At 51.8% G+C, this 21,117-nt stretch overlaps 3 protein-coding genes across 8 annotated transcripts in view; 1 reads left to right on the top strand and 2 right to left on the bottom strand.

Annotated features, from left to right (window-relative positions):
• The window catches only part of AP1G1 (adaptor related protein complex 1 subunit gamma 1), a 46,687-nt gene extending 43,957 nt beyond the window's left edge, over positions 1 to 2,730 (bottom strand). For both annotated transcript variants that reach the window (XM_080636572.1, XM_080636573.1), the window contains exon 1: positions 2,478 to 2,730. The gene's annotated coding sequence lies outside the window, so the exon portion shown is untranslated. The remainder of the gene's footprint in view (positions 1 to 2,477) is intronic.
• Positions 2,731 to 3,373: 643 nt separating this feature from the next.
• Positions 3,374 to 10,374, top strand: ATXN1L (ataxin 1 like). Its single transcript, XM_080637742.1, has 2 exons — positions 3,374 to 3,498; positions 3,747 to 10,374. Exon 2 carries the CDS (start codon positions 3,857 to 3,859, stop codon positions 5,933 to 5,935), a length of 2,079 nt encoding a protein of 692 aa, XP_080493868.1. The 5' UTR covers positions 3,374 to 3,498; positions 3,747 to 3,856; the 3' UTR covers positions 5,936 to 10,374.
• Positions 10,375 to 12,151: 1,777 nt separating this feature from the next.
• ZNF821 (zinc finger protein 821) lies at positions 12,152 to 17,430 on the bottom strand. Of its 5 annotated transcripts, XM_080638814.1 has the most exons (7): positions 17,380 to 17,430; positions 16,273 to 16,380; positions 16,052 to 16,177; positions 15,410 to 15,552; positions 14,750 to 14,854; positions 13,722 to 13,888; positions 12,152 to 13,043 (listed from the first exon to the last, which is right to left on the bottom strand). In XM_080638814.1, the coding sequence occupies exons 3-7, from the start codon at positions 16,131 to 16,133 to the stop codon at positions 12,389 to 12,391; spliced, it is 1,152 nt and encodes a 383-aa protein (XP_080494940.1). In that variant the 5' UTR covers positions 16,134 to 16,177; positions 16,273 to 16,380; positions 17,380 to 17,430; the 3' UTR covers positions 12,152 to 12,388. The 5 variants fall into 5 exon arrangements, with proteins under 5 accessions (XP_080494940.1, XP_080494941.1, XP_080494942.1 ...); XM_080638815.1 differs by lacking the exons at positions 16,273 to 16,380; positions 17,380 to 17,430 and having other exon boundaries at positions 16,022 to 16,144; XM_080638816.1 differs by lacking the exons at positions 16,273 to 16,380; positions 17,380 to 17,430 and having other exon boundaries at positions 13,722 to 13,883; positions 16,022 to 16,144.
• Positions 17,431 to 21,117: the final 3,687 nt, after the last annotated feature.

Raw genomic sequence — 21,117 nt, 5'->3', positions numbered from 1 at the left:
AGCTGGATCCCTTCACAATTCATAGAATCACAGAATAGTTAGGGTTGGAAAGGACCTTAGGATCATCTAGTTCCAACCCCCCTGCCATGGGCAGGGACACCTCACACTAAACCATGTCACCCAAGGCTTTGTCCAACCTGGCCTTGAACACCGCCAAGGATGGAGCATTCACAACCTCCCTGGACAACCCATTCCAGTGCCTCACCACCCTCTCAGTAAAGAATTTCTTCCTTAGATCCAATCTAAACTTCCCCTGTTTAAGTTTGAACCCGTTACCCCTTGTCCTATCACTACAGTCCCTGATGAAGAGTCCATCCCCAGCATCCTTGTAGGCCCCCTTCAGATACTGGAAGGCTGCTCTGAGGTCTCCAAGCAGCCTTCTCTTCTCCAGGCTGAACAGCCCCAACTTTCTCAGCCTGTCTCTATACAGGAGGTGCTCCAGTCCCCTTATCATCCTCGTGGCCTCCTCTGGACTTGTTCCAACAGTTCCATGTCCTTCTCATGTTGAGGACACCAGAACTGCACACAATGCTCCAAGTGAGGTCTCACAAGAGCAGAGTAGAGGGACAGGATCACCTCCTTCAACCTGCTGGTCATGCTCCTCTTGATGCAGCCCAGGATACGGTTGCTTTCTGGGCTGCGAGCGCACACTGCAGCCGGCTCATGTTCATTTTCTCATCGACCAACACCCCCAAGTCCTTCTCGGCAGGGCTGCTCTGAATCTCTTCTCTGCCCAACCTGCAGCTGTGCCTGGGATTGCTCTGACCCAGGTGTAGGACCTTTCACTGGGCATGGTTAAACTTCATAAGGTTGGCATCAGCCCACCTCACAAGCATGTCGAGGTCCCTCTGGATGGCATCCCTTCCCTCCGGCGTATCAACCGAACCACACAGCTTGGTGCCATCGGCAAACTTGCTGAGAGTGTGCTCAGTCCCACTGTCCATGTCACCAACATTACCACAGACTTAGTTTCCACTTCTCAACTCTCAGGAATTCAGAAGTCTTCCTCTCCTTTTTGCATCGTGGAAGAATTAAGGGGTTCCCACTGAACCCCTTTGAAAAAAACAACCCACAAAATGTCTCAGCTCCACTGGGCTCTCAGGTCCCCAGCAAAGGTCTCAAATCCTGTGCCAAATACCAGAGTGCACATGAATAGGCAAAAGAAAGAACTTGGCAACAGTATGTGACATGCAAACAAATAGAGTAAAAAATAACAGGTGTAATTTAGAGAAGGGGGCAGATGGAACAGGCACACAAAACCCCTCTATGCACTGTCACATAGAAGCAGAACAGGAGAAAAAGAAGACAACATAAAAATCTCTGCCAGGTTAAATCTAAGATGCCAGGGGTACTATCCAGCGTGAATACCACATATATTTTACTTTATTTAAGCCAGTATGGGCCAAACCCACTTTCTGGTCACATGTGAAATGCCACCCTTTCAAAGGCATGTCCCACTGGTATTCTATACTGTTCCTTCAACATTTTAAGCATCAAAACCTAAAGTGTATCACTAACATTGTTAAGCCTCACTTACAACGTCATAAACCACACAACTGTTCTATCTGCCATAAATACACGTGCAAACTTTAAAAACAATGCTTACTACGAAAAAAATTACTATTTCTCTATAGCTAGTAAAAGGACAGAGAACTCTACCAACCCTGAAAAACGGTCTTGAACCTGTCTTTACAGACGGATTCCCAAGCAGCAGCCTGCCACTAACACAAACTCATATTTGCAGCTTACTGCAAATGCCTGTGACCAGAGATCACAGGTTTTTTGCTTCCATCAAAATGCACGCAACCGTAAAACAACGCGCAAACAACTGCGTTAGAGACACGGGCTGTCCCGCTGCGAGTGGCGGCGGCACAAGTCCTCGCACAGCAAATGAGAGGGGGACGCACAACCCCAAGCTCCTGCCCGGGGCCCCCTGCATCGCGGGCAAAGTCACGCAGCACGCCGCGCCCCGCACCGCTGGCCTCCGGGATCCGCACCTGCCGCTGCCAAAAGAGCTGCGGGAGGCCGCCCGAGTCCCACCAGAGGCGAGAGAAGCCGCCGGCAGCGCCGCTCCAGCGGCTGCCAGCCGAGGCTCCGCCGCGCCCCGGGAGGCCACCGCCCGGCCCAGACCCCAGGGCAGAGTCCGGGCGGGCCTGGACACCGGGTGAGGGACACAGGCCGCGGCCGGGGACTGAACGCGGGCGGGCGGGCGGCCCACGGCAGGCCTCGCCAGCAGAGGCGGCAGTAGGGCACAGGGCAGGCTCCGCCGCAGCGAAGCCCGTGGCGCGGTCGCAGGGCCCGGTGGTGGGTAGAGGCAGCCAACGGCACACGGGGGCCCGAGGCGGTCGGGACCTCGCAGGCCGTGGCAGCAGAGACCCGGCCTGGCCGGTAGCGGGGGGAGGGGAAGAAAGGAGCACGGAAGCGGCGAGCTCCTGGCGAGGGGCGAACTGCGGCGGCGAGGCCGCGACCCCACTCACCGGGCCGGTCCCAGCAGAGGAGGAAGCGGCGGCGGCCGTAACCAGGCATTCAAAATGGCGGCGGCGCGGCCGCAGCACCGCCACTGCAGGCGGAGGGATCTGCGCTCCGGCGCTCTCGCTTCTGCCTCCCGGCCCCTGGAGGCTGCAGCACCGGAGCGCGGCGGCGGACTCAGCGGGGACAGCGCGGGCACGGCGCGCAGCAGACGCCGGCGGGGCGGGTGTGGCCGCTCGCACTACTTTTCTTGGCGGAAGCACCTACGGTGCCGGTCTTGCAATAGGTGATAGGTCTGCACCGTGGCAGTCAGTGATGACGTCACGCGCGGGGCGGCCCTCCCCCAAGCGCGTGCCCGTGGTGGGGCCGGGCGGGACGCGCCTCCCGCATCCAGGGTTCCGCGTTCCTCTGACGGGGACCGCTGCTGCCGAGCAGGCACTGCGGATGCGGCACAGCGCCGCGCTCCGCTGGCACCGAGGGCTTAGCCCGGCGCCTTCCCCGCGGCCGGCCGGCGCGAAGCAGAGCGGCTGGTGTGGGAAGCGGCCGTGAGGCGGGCCCGGCGGCAGTGCCCAAGCCGGGGGGGGGGTGGACAAGAAGGGGTAGGCTCCCGCCCCCCGCGGCTTTTCTCCCTGCGCTCCTCGGACCTCGTCACTTCGAACACCAGCGAGTGCCCGGCGCGCCCCCGCAGCCCCCACACGCACTTGGGGCGAGGCCGCCGCGAGCCCCGCGCCCGACCTGGGCCGGCCGGCGGGAGGCGGGTCGTGCACCGCGCGGCCTTCGCTGCCGGTCTCGCCCGGAAAGGTGGGGACGGCAGACAGTTGCCATGACAACCGGAGCGGCGGCCGCCCCGTGACGTCAGCCCTGGCCGCTGTGGGCATGTCGCCCCCGAGCGATGGGTGAGACGCTTCCCTTGCGCGGGGTGGTGCGTCATCGCCGTGCGCCGCGGCGCTGGGAGGGGTCGCTCCGGAGGCGCCCGCGGGCGGCGCCGGGGCTGATGCGCGCCGCGGAGGAGGAGCCGGGTGATGGCGGGTGAGCCCCGGGGCCGGGCGGGGAGCGGCCGCGGTGCCTCTGCGACGCTGCGAGCTCGGCGGGGCGGGGCACTGCCGGGACTGTGAGGCCGCTGACCGGGCTCGGGCGCCCTCCGTCCCCGGGGTCCCGAACTAGGGCTAGGGGCTATCGCCCTGCTTGTGAGCAGGGCCGACGCTCGGGGCTCCCGCCGTTCTCGGGGCTTTCGGTGGCAGGGCCGGGACTCACAGTTCCCTCTGTTCCTGGCACAGGTGAGGCGGCGGCCGGCGGCGGGGATCCGGGAGCCGGCGTGTGGCAGCCCCTGCGGGTGCCCCCATGAACGAGCGTCGCGGCCGGGGCTGCCGGGACAGCGTGGGGCACCATGAGAGCGGGCCACGAGCGGAGCCAGGAGTGCCTCCCGCCAAAGAAGCGGGACCTTCCCGCCGCCAGCGCTGGCACCGAGGCAGGACGGGCAGGTGATGTCCAGGCCTCGGGCGAGGGCACCGAGTGGGCTCGGACAGCTGGGCCGGTGCCGGCAGCCCTGCGCTATGGCCCCGGCGAGGCCGCGGAAGCGGTGGCGGGGCTGACGGTGGACCAGTACGGGATGCTCTATAAAGTGGCAGCGCCGCCCGCCACCTTCTCCCCTCCGGGTCTGCACTCCGTGGTGAACGTGAGCCCCCTGCCCCCTGCCTTCAATGTGAGCTCACCCATCATCCAGCACCCGGGGGTGCCCTACCCTCCTGTTCACTACGCACAGATCACCCCAACGTCCCTGCAGTTCATCGGCTCGCATTACACAGTGCCCTATGCTGTCCCTTCTGGCTTCCTGCCTAGTCCACTCCTGTCTCCTTCCACCAACCTCACCGCCTCTCATGTCCCCCACTTTGTGCCATATGCCTCTCTCTTCACGGAAGAAGCCACTCCTTCCCCCCAGACTACCTCTCCTACCCACACCTTCAGCAAATCCACTTCTGCAGTCTCTCCTTCTGGCCAGATGCAGCACCATGCTGGGACCCAGCCATTAGATACTGCACCAGGTAGAATTCCTGTTTATTATCAGATGTCCCGCCTCCCACCAGGGTATTCAGCATATGAGACACTTGCAGCAGGTAGAAGCCCAGAGTCTCCTCAGCAGGACAGTCAGCTGAATTCAGAGGTAGCTGCTGCCAATGGTGGACAGAGACATCTGGAGCATAATGTTTCGAGGAGGACCAGTGAGGCTGTGGACTCTGCCAGCAGTAAAGCTGAAGACTGCCTGCCAGGGGCTGCAGCAGGATGTGTGGTTGATGGACAATTACTTTCAGGTTACCAGATGGTGGGAACAGAGGACTCTGTGCCAGCTCACAGAAGCACCCCAGATGCTGATCTGGAGGTTCAGAGGGTGGTGGGGGTGTTGGCATCTCAGGATTATCATATTCTGGCAGCCCAGAGGAAAGATGACCCGAGCCCTTTAAACCTTTGCCATAATATCCCTGATCAGCAGGGGGAGTCAAAAGATGTGCTGAGGAACACAGTGGAAAGGACTGCTGCTGAGAAAAGCCAGTCCAGGAGTGCGTATGTAATGTTCTCTGAAGAGCCGGTTAGACAAAGACAGTTAACCAAAGGAATGGTGATAGCCAACGGCAAGCCAGTCCTGGTTTCCGCTGGATCCGAGCCCCTCAGGTCTTCCATTTCAGAAGCCCTGGTGGGGCGGAGCTCAGATGCACAGGCTCGAGGAATCGTGCTGGAAAAGGATCCTGCCCAGCTGCAGCCACCCAGCTCCTCACGCTTGCCCTCTCATTTCATGAAAGGAGCCATCATCCAGCTGGCTACAGGAGAGCTGAAGCGGGTAGAGGACCTGCAGACTCAAGACTTCGTTCGCAGTGCAGAGGTGAGCGGGGGCCTGAAGATTGACTCCAGCACCGTGGTGGATATTCAGGAAAGCCAGTGGCCTGGGTTAGTTGCACTGCATTTTGTGGTTGGGGAGCAGCAAAGTAAAGTGAGCATTGATGTGCCCCCAGAGCATCCCTTCTTTGTGTATGGCCAGGGCTGGTCCTCCTGTAGCCCAGGGCGAACTGCTCAGCTCTTTGCTTTGCCCTGTCACAGGCTGCAAGTGGGCGATGTCTGTATATCAATCAGTTTACAGAGCATGAATGGCAACTCCACTTCTCAGGCTACCTACACTCCCACAGATCAGTTGCTATCTACTAGAGAGACAGCTGAAAGAACAGCTCAGGGGTCCAGAGAACCGTCTGACAGAGCTGCTGAAAGGAAGAGCCACACAGATAGGAACAGCGCAGCCCAGAGCTCTCATGCGGAACCCTCTCAGCCTGAGACCAGCAGTCAGCACAGCTGGACAGCCCCAGGCTTCCAAAGATACAGTGTGCAGTCAGAGGAGCTGCGGCCCTCTCTGCTCCGTCCCTCTTTCATTCCCCAGGAGGTCAAGCTGTCTATTGAAGGGCGTTCTAATGCGGGGAAGTGATCCCTTGGAGGCTGTGAGCTAGGGCATCCTTTGTAGGTGAGCCTCACCGTCGGATGGAGAAATTGCACAGACTTTGTGGCAGGTTCACCAGCAAGGCTGCTTTCTGCCCTGCAGGACTGGATTTATTCCAGTTGAGTGGCTGACCAGTTCCTCTTGGGGAATCAAGAGGGCTCCAGTGCCTCAGGAAGCAGCAGCAGGCTAGATGGGGTAGAGACCAGGGATGTGCTCATGAGCTTGAGACGAGAGCATTCTGGAGGCTGGGGCTTTCTCACGCCTCCCTGAATAACTGGTTCTCTGCAGAGCAGGGTCCAAGCATTCAGGGTAGGTGGAGAGATGAGGAGGGCAGACACGGCTTAAGGTAGCAGATAAAATTACTGAAGATTTTATTCCTCCTTTCTCATGATGGGGAGAGATATGTCCCCACTGGAGTTTCGGGGGATCTACTCCCAGTATCCCTTTTTTTCACACATGCACTTTAAAAGGACCGTTCACCAATGGAGCTCTTGAGGGCAGGACAGAGATGCTTCTGTGGTGGTTCTGTTCAATGTCTCTTCCACTGAATCCAACTGTTTTCTTCTTGCAAGGAATGTACAGATGTCAATGAATCACAGAAATTCAAGGGGAAGGACCAAAAGGATGGGTTTGGGTGTAGGTAAATAGGAAAATTGAGCACTTGGAATAGGACACGAGTTAGGATGGGAGATGTCAGTTTTCTGCTATAAAATACATTTAATCATTTGTCATCAAATGAAATCTTCCCATCTTAATAACACACACACACACACAAAAAAAAAATCTCTTGGGCTTACAGCTTTTGCAGAGACTTAGCCTGTGGATGGATGGGAGTTTGTTTGGAGTTTGGTGTTTTGGTTGGGTTTTTTTTAAAGCTGGATAAAATACATTAAGCATTCTCTAGAGAGGGATGGAAACATCCTTTGAGGAGACCAAGACTATTTTGTAATTAAATCAGAAGAACACTTTCCAGATGGCTAATTCTTCCCTGCAGGCAGTTTCCTGGATAAGCTCTAGACAAAAGAGGAGTGTTAGTGCATGTGCGGGCAAGGTACAAAGTTTCTGCTAAGTACAGTTCTCTGATTAATGTAGGGACTCTAAAAATACCACAGCACCATGGGGCATTTTGGGGTGGTTTTGTGTTAGTTTTTCTGATACTTCACTTCAGAGTTCCTCTGTTGTTCTGTAGAACAACACGGCAAAATCAAGAGTAGTCTTTTTCATGGTGAGATTTAATACAAATGTATATTAATACCTCGTTATGGTAATAACACTCTTTTCAAATGAAAGCTCCTGTAGTTACACTAATTTGCCCTCTCTGATGGTGTGTTATGACGCCAGCTCTAACTACTTATCTAGAATAGGAAGTAGTGACTATCATGTTGATGAAAAGAGTCTTCACTGACTTGGATTAAGTGTTCTTGTATTACGATGCCCATTTCTGTGCTAGGACCAGGCTTTTGAGAGGGTTTCTTTCAGTGTGCAGGTCCCTGCTGCATCCTGGTGCTGCTCCTGATGTTCAGCATTCTGTTTTCTGTCCCCCTTCTCTCCTGACATGTTCCGTGAGGCCTGCCTGGGTGCTCCTTTCTTTCGCTGAGCAGCTTCTGTGTCAATCCCTCTCCTTGGCACAGTTGCAATGCTGGTGTCTCGGGGCTGCTCCGCAGGAATGTGTCCTGTAACTGGTTGGCTTCAGCTGACTGTGTGACAAGGGCGTGCTCTGCCTGGGTATAGGCAAATTAGAGTCTTCAGAATGTCCCTTCCATCCAGGCCACCAGTTGTTTTCCTAGCACATTGCTAGCCATTTCTGTTGCCTTTGAAATGCCTGCACCAGGACAGTTTCTTTTCAGGCCTTAGGTGAGATATTTGCTACTCATGCCTTCAGTGTTTGTGCCTCATGGGGATTTCTCCAGGATGAGGATGCTGCCTGTATCATATGTAGCTTCCCCCAAATGACACACTGCTTCCGATCTCATCAGCTGCATGTGCAATGTATGCTGTCATGGTGATGCTGTCATGTGAAGATACTGCCTCCCTGGATGCAGCAGCTGCAGGAACAGATGCTGTTTTCATGTGTCAGTGAAATGTACTGTCTGGGCCCAGCAGCCCAGCCTCATCCTCGTGTGTGTTTCACAGTTGCTGTTCATTGGACTCTCCTACGCAAAGACCTCGATTAATGTTGGTTAGTACTTAATGCTCAGGATATCCAGGGTGTCTGTGGCCAAAGGCAGAAGAGCCCGAGTTCTCTTGCCTGTGCTTTGTGTGGTGTGTGCAGAGGAGTTCAGAGCTGTGGCAGGCAGCTAAGAAAGGATCTTGCACACGCACAGTGTGTGAATGTAGCCGGGCTGGTTGCATGGAGGGGATGTCTGAGCAGCTGAGGGGTGCAGGGCCCTTTGTGTGCCTCCTTGAACACAGGAGTCTCTGTCTTTCAGAGGGAGGGTTGGAAAGCCTGCGCTATCTCATGTGATTACTCCTAGATGAGTTACTCATGTAACTACTGTAACTGCTGCTAGATCTCAGCAGCACTGAACAGTGGTCTGAAAGGGCAGACACTGGTGCATGAGGCAAGACGCTGTGTGGCTAAAATAGCTTTGTACTGTAGGCAGCTGAAGGGCTGTGAAGGTGCTTGCCCCGGTGTTTACCTGGCCACTGGCTTGGACTTCGGCTTACTGCTCATCTCTTAAGCATGGTTCTGAGCTCTGTGAAACGGGCCAGGGTGAATTTGACCTCGGTGCTTCTACCCAGACTCCCTGTCAGTCCCACTGCTGTGCACTGCTGCCAGCTCTCCTGTGGAGGCAGTGGTCTGGGGCACATCTCGTGGCAGGGCAGTGACATGAGGGATCTGGGCATCACTGCTTGCCCCAGAGGGGGTAGGCGGGAGGGGCTCCTGGCTGCCGTCCGACCCAGGTTAGCAGTGCCCGTGATTGCTGGAATCTGGCCTGTGCTGCTCAGCCTGTGGTGGTTGTGCGGAGCATTAAGGCTCTCCTGAGATAGGGGATTGTGAGGCAGGCGCTGCTGCAGGCAGAAATGCTATAAATGAGCCCATGGAGGAGGCTTTTTATTTTTTAGGTTTACAGGGAATGGAGGAGGTAAAGCCAGGAAAACATTGTGGAATGAGATGGTTATCTGGGCCTTTCTGCTGGCAGAGATGCGATAGGCTTCTCGGAGAAATATACTGTTTTCCTGCTGCTATTGTGGAGGGGAAGGAGCTGTGGAAGAGGCCTCCTGGCCTTACCCAGCTCACATTCCATGGCAAGAGTCTGTAGGATGCAATAATGGGTGTCTGTATCCATCTGTCCCATCTCACAAGCCACTCCTGGGGCCCGCTGCCCAGCAGAGGCTGGGCCTGGTTCTAGGCTCTGCATCACTGCGGCTCCAGGAACACAAGGCTTGCGACAAGCGCTTATCACGAGCAGACTATGCAGAGGAAGCTCTGCCTGGAAAGAAGGAAAGCTGCAGGGGCCCCTCTGCCTCCCCTTTCCAGCAGGAGCACAAGTATAATGCACTTTTCACATTAAGTGTCCCCGTCCCCCAGTCCCCACCCCACACTTGAAGTCACTTTGCCCAGTAGAGAACTAACATCCCTTGTTACTCAGAAAATACTGTAACAGAAATGACAGCAGCTTGAGTAGCCCACGTGCTAGTTCCTGCCCACAGCAGCACACGTGCCTTTCCCCAGTGCCACTCACAACTGCTCTTTGTCTTTCAGGCTGTCGTAGGGCCTGAAACCTTGCAGAACTGCTAAGATGGCTCTGAGTGCACACTGTACAGAGTTTGGCCCAGGGTGTGTTCCATGTATGACTTAAAATGCTGATAGTCAAGGCCCTTCCATGATCTTCACATCTGTCCATGGAGGACAGGACTTGTCCCTAACATCCTTCTAGGCTGCTGCGGCCCCCTTGCAAGCACACCATGTGCGCTCTGGTTGTTCCAAGGCACCAGGGAGGGTCTGCCCCAGCAAAGCAGAGCAGAGATGTGGCCCTGGGGAAGGGGCTGGGCTGCCAAGGCAGGGAGGTCTTTGTAGATAAGTGCTGATCCCTCAACTATAATCCCAGTTATGTAATGGCTGTATTAACATGTAACCGACTGCATTGTATCTAAAGCCTTAGAACTAGTCAGGTGCTCCACTCCAACCTTGCTCCTGCCCCTCTCCTCTACCTGATCTTTAACAAAGCATTAATAATTATAAGGATAATCTCTATTTTGTTGTGCTTTTTTTGTAACTGTTTTAAATAAATCAATTTGTACTGTATATTTGTACTTTTGGTGAGATCCTTTTTCCTGTTTTACCATTTTAAGTCTGTACTTGGCTACACACAGATTGTATTTTTATTGTTAATGCTCTTATGAATATTGCATTTAACTTGTTGATTCTGTAAACACAGTATATATCTATATCTATATATATATATATAAACCAATAGCTTTTCCTTTGGTGTTTGAGACTTCTTGCTCATCTGTAGCATCTGTGATCATGAGGATGTGGCTTCTCTGGTCTTACACAGCGATTTGGAGATTGTGATGAGGGCAAGGTGCAGGCTGCATGACAGACGGATTACAGCCATTAATTCTGTGCTCAGATACTTCTGGGTTTATGTGGTCTTTCTTGAACCCCTTGGAATAATGATCAGGTGCCAGTGACTCTGCAGAGGGGGGGTCCCAGCTGCAGGTGGCAATGAAGCTGCATTTGTGCTGGCCAAGCAACGCAGACACAGCACCAACAAACACTGTGAGAAGCAACCTCTGTCTGTTTGAGCATGAAAACAGACAGACCTCAGAACAGAAGCGAGAGATCAGTTCAGAGAACAAACGATCTGAACAGATCCTTTCCAGATCTGATGTTTTCCCAGAGCTCACAGATGACAGTTGTATGTGATGCATGATGTAAATGGCTTACATTCCCTACCATCCGGCAGGTTTTTCCAGACCTGGTTACTGAGCTTTCTATGGCTCCTCCCTAGCTCACCCCTTTTCCACATTCCTCACACTAGTTTTGCTGCTGAGTGTGGGAGCAAAAGCAACTTTCAACTCGTGTGTTTCTTTTTGCCAGTGGTCTCACTCACCCCACAGTGTTACCTGCAGTGACCACTGAAAGTCACTATTGGTCACTATGAGAATTAATAACCTGAGTGATCCGTGGTCCTACATGGGCTGTGTATCGATACACCTGACTGTACTGAATTGGTTGAACAAGCTCAGCTTACTATGAAGTCACAGAAGGTTTGTGGTGGGAATGGACCTCTGGAGGTTCATCCAGTCCAAACCCCTGCTCCAGCAGGGCCACCTACATCCAGCTGCCCAGGACAGTGTCTCTGGAGCATCTCCAAGCTGGGAGACTCCACAACTTCCCTGGGCAGTGAGAAGTGTTTCCTGATGTTCAGAGGGAACTTCCCGTGCTTCAGTTTGTGCCCATCACCCCTTGTCCTGTCACTGGGCATCACCATAAGCAGCCTGGCTCCATTTTTTTCGCATGTTCCCCTTGGGTATTTATGCACATCGACAAAATCAAGCCTAATCTTCTCTGGGCTGAACAGGCCCAGCTCTCAGCCTTTCCTCACAGGAGATGTTCCAGTTCACTCTCTTAGTGGCCCTTTGCTGGACTTTCTGGTACATCTGTCCCTCTCTTGCACTGTACAGCCCAGTACTCGACACAGCACTCAGGTGTGGCCTCACCACTGCTGAATAAAGGGGAAAACAAATCCATACAGTACTAGAGTACTGACTTACCCTTACTGTTTACCATTCAATCAACTCTTTCACTTGCAAACCTGCAATGCTGTTTAAGTGAAAATGAACTTGGGAGTAAACCAGCAAACTTGTCTGCTTACCTTGGTCAACCTTTCTCTTAGCATTTACATGGAGTATCTTAGAACAGGAACTCAGTTTCCTCTTAGTTTTTCCATGAATGCTACTGCAAAAAAGGCACATAATGATAGTGTTAAGAGAAAGGGTGTGCACAGCCATTTCCAGGGAGACAATATCCTCCTTTGCTTTGTCTTTATGGGCACAAACTGCAAGGAATTTACTGCTGGAGGAGTTGTGGACTACCAATGTCGTCAGCTCCGTAGTTCACACTGTAGGCTTTCATCTACAGCAGAACTGCAAGAACTGCAGCAGCCCAAACCCATTTAGTGGGGCAAGGGTGCAAGAACAGAACAAAGCACAAAAGGTAAAGAAGGGAACTAAATAAACATGAGCATTAATTTATTTTCCCTCTGTTCACAGGCAGTGACTCGGTCCCCAGAGCAGAGTGTATCCTAGGAATCTGCTCCCACCAGGGATACTTTGGCAGGCACCCCTCAACTGTTCCTCTCCTGTGTTCAGCAGAAAGCCAGAACCGTCAGTCAGGGCGTTAGCCAGGGACACACAGCAGCCTCCTGAGAGGAGAAGCTACCAATGCATGTGTACCCGTACAGCAGAGGTGGCACGGTCCTTGGCTGTAGCTTAATGCAGCGCACTGTTGCTCTGCTCCTCAAAGGTCATTTTGCCCAGCAGCTGGCTCTCCAGCTCCACACTGCTCACTGGTAGCTGGAAGAAGTTCATTTCAGCTGCCAAAGCGGCCATGGCAGAGGGGTCTTGGCCAAACTGTGCCCGGAGCATCATGTCCATTTTCTCCAGGCGCCGCTTGAGCCTCTTGGCCTCGCGCTCCCGGATGAGCCGGGCCTGGCGTTTCTCTGGGGTCTCATTGGCGCGTTTCAGTCTCATGGCTTCCCGGTCCCTCTGCAGCCGCCGCGCCCGCTGCTCATCCGTCTCCTGCATGCGCTGCAGGCGCTTGGCTTCCCGATCCCGCATGCGCCTTACTTCCCGCTCTTCAGGCGTCTCGTTGTCCCGCCGGCTCTTCTTGGCCGTGCGCTCACGCTCCAGCCGCTGCAGCCGAACCTCCTGGGGCTCATTCTGCCGCCGCAGAGCCCACTTGCGCACGCCGGACGCCTGCGCCTCCAGCAGCCTGCGGTACGCTGCACAGTTGTTGCACACCAGCAGGATGGCTGCAGGGTACACGGAGGGGTGAAAGGCAGCGTCCTTCCCTTCAGCACTGGAGGGGCCCTGGCTCTGTGGAGCCTGCAGCCGGTCGGCGCTGAGCATCTCTGGCAGCTTCGCACTGGAAAGCAGAAAGAGCAGAGTCAGAAACTCGGTGCTGACAGGAGCATCCCCACCTCAGACTGCCCGGGCGGCTTCCTACAGCCCACGACAGAGGCCTCTGCTAAACCATGCCTGCCCACAGACACGTCTGAGCATCTAAAATGAAGCAATGTCATACTTAGGGATCAGAAGCAGGTTATCTGGATTGTCAGAGTGTAAGAGTAGGTATTAGGCAGCAAGTTGCTCCTCCTCCCCATCATCTCTAGATTTCTCTATTCTATAGGACTGACCAGTCCTATTCCATTGGTCAGTGGTTTAATCTTCCACCACGTAGGACACAAAGCACATTTTGGTTTCTGCCTGTAGTCCTGCTCTGGAAATGATCAACCCACCTGGGCAGTACAGACCCACTCTGATGGAAGTGGCAAAGGAAGCAGTTGGTTGTTCTCCAGTGACCGGAGACCCCAGTGCTTTTTGCACAGTTCTAGTTCTTCACAGAGCAAAGTAACACCCTTTCAGCAGCACAGCCCAGGGAGGTCTTAGCAGGTGATGCAGAGCAGCAGGCAGGAATGGATCAAGGGAATCTCACTCACTGGGGGTGTTCAGTAGGTCCAGAGCCATGACTTCTGTGTCATTTAAGGCACCTAATCTCTACTGTGGGTACTCTAGCCCACTCCCCACCCAGGGTGACCCTGACCTGTTGAACGTGGCGTGGCTGGTGAAGCATGCCCCGCACACTGCACAGTTGGACAGCTGGTCCTCTGAGTGGATCAGAAGATGTCGCCCAAGGGATCCTGGTGAGCTGAGGGCTCTGCCGCATACAGGGCACATGTAGCTTTTGGCGCTCACCACTGCCGCACTGTGCTGTGAAACAACAACAAGGCAGCTAGTTACCAACTGCCCAGCCTGAGACAGGCTCAGCAGATACAGCAAACCATTCAGCTCAGCCTCTTGGAATGGGAACACTTTACCACTAAACCTCTGTCAGACAGCTCCTAGACTAAGCTCAAGACACCTAGGGTGTCACAGGTCAAACAGCAAGCAGGAGACCTTTCTACAGCTCCACTCTGATACAAGAGAAACAATTAAGGCCAAAACATTTGGATTGTAAGACCCTTGTTTTCAGAAATGCATCTGAGAAGCTGCCTTTGCTACACAAAGCATGACTGGACTGACAATAGGAACGACACTGGTGAGGAAGCACTTAGATGGAGGCAGTCACCTTGTGCAGGTAAGTGGCCAGTTCTGCTTCATTACTCCTTTTACAGACTTTGATGTGCTGTGAAGAGCGCACTGACAACAAAACCTGTGAGATTCCAGCACGGTTTTCCCGCAATACTGGAATAATTTTAGAGGAAGAACAGCTGTTTTCATGGGTAAGAACTGTGATAAAGATACAAAATAAAGAACTGAGTGATTAGGAGGAAGGTTCCTTATCTCACTGAATAATGTAAAAATTGCCTCCATGTTTAATCTGAAGGACTGCCTGGCCCGAGCCTGCAACTACTTGAGAGACTGCCTTGGGCTAGAGTTGTGTTTTCAGATCTACAGACTGGTGCCCTGATGATTCTTTCCCCAGGAGACCCTCTGGACAGTCTACTGCTGTAAACCTCAGTCACATCCTAGCTATAAGCTCAGTTCTGAGACTGTGAAGACCAGAACAAAGCCACCCTGTGCTTTGGGTTGTTGCTGAATTTGGGGCTTAAGGCCAGAGATATCCCTTACCTGGTATACGTGAGTGATGAGCTGCTCTCTGCCTCCGCACTCCAGCTGGCAGAGGGGGCATTGTGACAGTCCCAGCATAGGGTCAGCATTCAAACTCCCAGGCACCTACAGAGAGGAAAAGCCACCCTGGTGTAAGGCAGACACACCACCTTCCCTTAGTATCTAGTCAGTACCGCCAGGCAGGCTTTGGCCAGACCAAGGGTTGCGTGCCCAGTCCCACTGGGGCTGGTTCATGTTGCTGCACTCTGAAAATTCCTTTATGCAGCCTCTGAGCAAAACTCTGGTGTCTGCAGGAGAGCAGGCAGAGGCCTTGAGGCCACCACGTGCACCCAGGCTCTTCCAGCACAGTGGCTCTGGTAGGCAAGGCCTGCTCCATAGCAGAAGGGAGGGGAAGTCAGTCAGAGAAAGGCATGAGGACTTAAAGAAGAGGGCACACTGCACAATCATCTTGGCCAGCCAGGAGAGCCATAGTTTGTGCAGGCTATCTGCTGCTCCTGGCAGCCCAAGAACTCTTCATGCCCTTTCCTCCTGTCAGGAGGTGTTGTTTGGAGGAGGTGGGAGGGAGAAAAAGATAACAAACAATGATGGGGAGAAGTGTTTAGATGGTACCTGTCTCACCCCTGGGAGGCCCAGGTGAGTGCAGCATCAGTACACACTTGCCTCATTTTCTCTCATCAGTGGGGCTTCAGCCACAGGTTGTTCGGCATTCTCTAACTCTTTCTTTACTTTCACCACTGAGCCATCCTCCTCAGAGGTATGTGAAGAAACTTCATCCTGCGTGGTTTCCTCATCATCACTGCTACCTAGAACATGCAGAACAGTAATTCCAAGTGTCAGGACCCTGAGAGCACTCATAAGCCTTAACTGTCCTGACTAGCATTATGTGGGGCCTCTACCCACCCCTCAGACCAGGGGCTCTGTTTAAACTCAGGCTAGTGCACTTCAAGGACTGAGGTGCTCAGATGACATGTCCTGTTAACCTGCCTTGCTTGACAACCACTTGGGCTGCCGCTGAACCTCCTCCTGTTACCACCCTGCTCTGCTGAACTGGGACCGCATCCTGGTGGTGAGGTCATTGCCCACCCTGGGGGGCAGTGGTCCTTGGCTCTGGGCTTACATTCCTGTAGGGAGCAGCCCTGCTTTGGCTGTATGCAGACAATCCTGCACAGAAGCCAAGGGCTAACCCAGAGGAGATGGGTAAGATGGCCCTCAGAAAACCCCCACAAGCTGTGCAGCACCCAGCCCCTTGTCACGATGTCCCCAGGCCACTACCTTGCCATTACTGGAAGGGGCAGAACTCACTGCTGCTGGAGTCGGGGTCTCGCAGTTGACAAATGGCTGGCCTTTGGTCACCAAGAGCTCCAGGAAAGTTGGTTTTCATCATGGCTTGGCGGGCTTGCTCCTCCAGCCCTGCAAACACTTGCTCCCCTGGCAGCCACAAGGACAGAGAGTCAAACTGATACCACTGCCTTGCTTTCAGAACCAAGGCTTGCCAAAACCAGAACAAGTATGGGGCTGCTCACCTGCACTGTGCAGCACCTCTGAAGTCACCTCTCAGAAAGCATTTAAGTAACTCTGCTTGCCTACCCTGCAACACCAGCCTCTCGTACCCGCTGAGGTGCGTCCAGCCCCTGTGTGTAGAACAATCTCGCTAGCAGGAATGTCCAGCATTGGGCTGCTCTCTGCATACTCTTTATATACCACTCCAGCCACAAAACCCCTGTGAGATCCCATCTATCTGCTGTACATAACCAGGCAGCTTTCTCTGCTACCAAGCTCTCCGCCAGGAGACCTACAGCACAGCTCTGGGTGGAAGGGAAGCCGCTGGGGGATTATGACAGTATACCAGATCAGGCACAGTGCTATATGGCTTTGGGAATCATGAAGTCCTATTCCTTGCTATACCATGCAACTTGCACAAAACCAGTACCTCCCTGTGTTTGTGACACCTCACCAGCCCTCCACAGTGCTATCAAAATCAAGGCGTGTCCTTGTCATGTTCTGTCACCACCCTCTGTGTCAGGACTGAGGACACACTGCCCTTCAGGAAGGTGTTTGTGCCCAGAGCTGGTATTGTCCTGCTTATGTGATGGGTAACTTGCTTCAACACCATGTGTTGCCCAGGAATGGCTCTGGCTAAAACAAACCTCAGTGGCACTTCAATGCTCAAAACAGAAAACTAAGGGCATGAACCCAGGGAGATGAGATGCTGGGTTAGGAGAGCTTGCAGTCTGTTTGTTTAAAGACACTGATCACTACTACTTCAGCTCAGTAAGAGATGGCAAACAAATTGAAAGTGATTATTTGTCCCTCTCTGAAAGAAAACTTCCTATAGCGTTCTCTTCTAAGGAGAACTTCAGCTTCTGAAGAATAACAATAAAAGGCAACAATTGATTTTCATATTTAATCAAATGTCTTTGTTCCAAATCTGGTCCTGATTTACCCCTCAGTGGATGAGGTGGGAGCGCTTGGGGCAAGATGCTGAAGTTATGCGGGCCAGCTTGGGGTTAAATCTATCAACTGATGTCTAAGAATCACTCAAAGCATAAATGCAAAAATACCAAGGAAGACGCAGTGCATTTTTCACATAAAACCAAAGCCAAAACATAGCTTTCAGAAGAAAATTGTACCTTTCAGTATAGGGCCACAACTGGCAACAGCATAACCAGGGCATTGCATTCTTGAGCCATGAAGACAGCACCAGTCCTGTTACAAGGACAGATACATTCCTACATGCTAAGCTGTTTCAGCCAGCTTTGCCCCATGCTCATACACTGCCTTTCTGGTGCTTACCTCCCAATTTCTGACAGTGCTTTAAAAAGCAGTAATTTAAGGAAGATTTCAAAGACCTTAAGAAGTTTCACGGAGACTATGGGAGAGGAGTTTTAATTCCTAACATCCCCCCAAAGGCATTTGAAGGCATTGATAATTCTGTTTCAGAAATGGCAGTGTTCAAGGCCAGGTTGGACAGAGCCTTGGGTGACACGGTTTAGTGTGGGGTGTCCCTGCCCATGGCAGGGGGATTGGAACTAGATGATCTTAAGGTTCTTTCCAACCCTAACTATTCTATGATTCTATGTGAGAGACATTTCTGTGGAGAAGACTCCAGAACACAATTCATGTGGGCTGATGAAAGGTGCTGAGGAGTACCCAGAGTGTATCTGTCACCAAAAGTAGCAGGTCCTGTCGTGACTGCTGTGACACATGTACCCCCATCAGAAGCCACTCCAACACTGAATGGTTTTCATAGCCTGGAGTGCTGCTTTTAGTTCTGGACCACTGCTTTTAGTTCTGGACCACAACTGCACACTGGTGGGACCGAGGTACAGACTGTATGAACAGCAGACACTACAGAATTACAGTGCCTCTCAAGAAGCAGATACGCACCAACCACCAGGACAAAAGCTAAAGAGCAGAGACTAAAAAAGCATTGCAAGACAAAGGAAAGTATGGTGAATCAGGAAACCTGCCCAGCACAGGAAAGATGTAAAACAATGGTGGGAGACATGCTACCTGTGGCAGAGTTACAGAACAGGATTCCAAACCATCACTGTAAGTCTCAGTGGAAGTAGGTAGGTGTTTGTTTTCTTTCCCCTCTCCCCTCCCAGATGGCTTCCACTTCCACCGAGCAGCAGCCTGGAGTACTACGGCAGCAGGTTCTTGCTCAGATACATGGATTATGCAGACAGCCTCAGGATTTGAAAAGGTGTGATCTTTATATAAGGTAGCAGAGAAGGAAACTCCTCCTGTCAGTAACACTAGCATCAACCACAACAACTGAGAGTGATCGTGTCTGCCAGTGGCCTTTCTGTACAACATACCCAGAATCAAGTTAGCATTGATTCAGCGCAGTGCAGAGAACTGTCAGCTCACAGCCAGAAATGCAAATTGTTAACCAAACCAGTGCTGTTAGCAGATGACATATTCTGCATTCTCCACTAGCCTGTACCTAAAAAGGCAGCATGGGATTGGGAACGACAAACTTTTAAAAATGCTATCTTTAGCTTATACAGAATTTCTTATGTACTATATTAATAGTCTCCAAAAGACCTTAGGGAACACTGTTCTGTTCATCTACTGATGGACTAATATTTGGTAGTATAGAGTTACACTTGTTTCTGCACACACATGCTCACACATAGACATTTACATCCCCACCTCCACCCCACTTTGAATCCACTTCCATTCATTTAGAAAGGGAGTAAGACAGGCAACAGCTTTACAATCACTACTATCACTAAAGGATGTTATGCTCAATAGTGAACTCACACTCTTCTGCAGAAGTTTCTTTATTAAATACAAAAATGGCTGCAGGCTGACCATAACACCAAAACAAGTTACTGTATTTGTTTTACAGACAGCTAGAAATGTAGGACAATACAAGATCATAAAAATGCCTCTGCTTTGCACTCCAGTTCTCTCCATACTCTTGTAAATGAGTGGGATGCCAGGTGAGCAGCTGTGCAGGTATGGGGCAACCCTGTGGAACTGTGCAACACGGGCGTTATGACTGCTAGGATCTGGTGCTGTATCAACTTTGTAGCCAGAAATGATATGTTTCCTGAGCCCTTCCCTTCTTGAACTGTGTGAATGCAGGATAACTCTCAGGTGTTCTGGAAAACAAACACACAAACAAACAACCCCCACCCCAAAATCCATAAAACAAAATCAAAAGAAACTGCATCATTCCCCTGTCTTCCTTCCTAAACAGAAAGGTCTCTCAGATGAGCCTCTTATTCCCTCCTCATACATCAATTTAAAGTCCCTGTTCATGTAGGTCTTCTGTGTTCCTTTCCCGGACCTGAAATTTGCAAGTGTTTTCACCACTGTGGATCTAGTCCACCTGCCCCATCGCTATTTTGGGTTGTCCACACTGCTGTAGGGGTTACTGAAATGAAAAACAACACAATTGAAAGAGTTAACAACAGCAGCCCACAGAGCCCTTTAAGAACAAAGGATTTTGATGCAAGTAACACTTCTGCTCGTGTTTGAATGGTGGGTGCTATTTCTTGTAAGACACTTTCTCTTCAAACTGGGAATATTATAGATAGCAGAATTCAAGGAACACTGAAGAGCCCAGAATGTGTGTGTGTCAGAGGGAGACGAAATGAAATAGAGGATTAATAGGATATTTGTACCAGGATAAATAGGGTTAGAAAGTTGGAGTTAATTTGACTAACAAAAACTATTCTCAAGAGTTCTAAAATAAGCATCAATTGCAAGGGGTACAAGCAATAGAAAGAAGAACAGCCCATGGGACAGCAGGGAGAGAAATAAAAGTGCACGCTAACACCTGCAGCAACTTTTTGGCAAGCAGAAGAGCAGCATAATTGATGGGATGAAAGCACAGCAGTGGGTGAGCTTGAGCGCAAGATTAGGTTAATTGCTTAGAGAGATTCTGTACTTTTATACTTCAGAGTCTGGGAGAAAATAAAGATCAAAATGAATCAATTAAGATATCTTCACAGGAACAATTCACTTAATTGTAGTTTTCAGTTCAATATGGAATGGGCAATGCGCTGCATCTATTCCAGTATTACTATTTGCCAGGTGTGCTTTTCATGCACCATGTGGCAAAACAAAATTAAATTATTAAGAACCAATTGTGTGCTGCAGCCGTGCCAAAGGGGAAATGACTACAATTAACACTGTAGAAGGACTGGCCATCATGCACCAGGAGACTTTTGTGATAATTTTCATCATTGTTTCTGTATTATTTTGAATTTCCTCACACATTTTTAACTTCCATTTAAAACTGTTTTGTAACCACACAACTTCCCAGCTGGTCAATCTGCATGCTAAACAGAATGATTTTGTGCTAAGCGAGGACAGCAAACCATGCTGTTGTGAGAACAAGGTTAAATGGGGGCCATGCCAAACCTGGAAAGTAACCCTGGAAAGAGGTGGCACCAAGCAAGCCAAGAGGGGAAATCTGCAGCTGCCGCTTGCCCTTGTGAATCCAAGAAAGAAGCTAACATGGAGTAGCCATGCAAGAAAGAAGTAGACACCGTCCTCCCACAGATTTGTCCAGTTAGATACTCACAATGGTACTGACACAAATCCAAAAGCACCTCCCCAGCCCCATAGCCTGCCAAATCAGACCCCAGCTGCAGACAACTGCACAAAAAGCTGCATACCTGCTGTCCCTTTTACTCCTTTCCTCCCAACCACTTCAGTCCCTGTGAAGAAGTCTCAGTAACGAGTCTGCTATGTCTCAGCCTGACTCCTCATTCTGCTGGCTCACTCAGTTCTCGGAGCTGATGCTCTTTTCGATTTTCTTCGTGAGTGCACTGCATGGCATTTCTGGGCCCTCCAGATACACAGCAGGCTAGGTAGACAGAGAAGTCCCAACGATGTGGTGGCGTTCA

The sequence above is a fragment of the Psittacula echo genome (assembly GCF_963264785.1).
Source record: "Psittacula echo genome assembly, chromosome: Z".
Lineage (NCBI taxonomy): Eukaryota > Metazoa > Chordata > Aves > Psittaciformes > Psittacidae > Psittacula > Psittacula echo.
The sequence above is the reverse complement of the archived record's forward strand: the minus strand, read 5'-3'. Positions and strand labels throughout refer to the sequence as shown.

Bases quoted from the DNA above. Each gene is read 5' to 3' on its own strand.
- ATXN1L (XM_080637742.1), top strand. From the start codon at position 3,857: ATGAGAGCGGGCCACGAGCGGAGCCAGGAGTGCCTCCCGCCAAAGAAG.
- ZNF821 (XM_080638814.1), bottom strand. From the start codon at position 16,133: ATGATGAAAACCAACTTTCCTGGAGCTCTTGGTGACCAAAGGCCAGCC. The intron at 15,553-16,051 runs GTGAGTTCTGCC...TGCATGTTCTAG, and splicing joins AGACCCCGACTCCAGCAGCA to GTAGCAGTGATGATGAGGAA. The intron at 13,044-13,721 runs GTCAGGGTCACC...TCTGCTTTCCAG, and splicing joins AGCCACGCCACGTTCAACAG to TGCGAAGCTGCCAGAGATGC.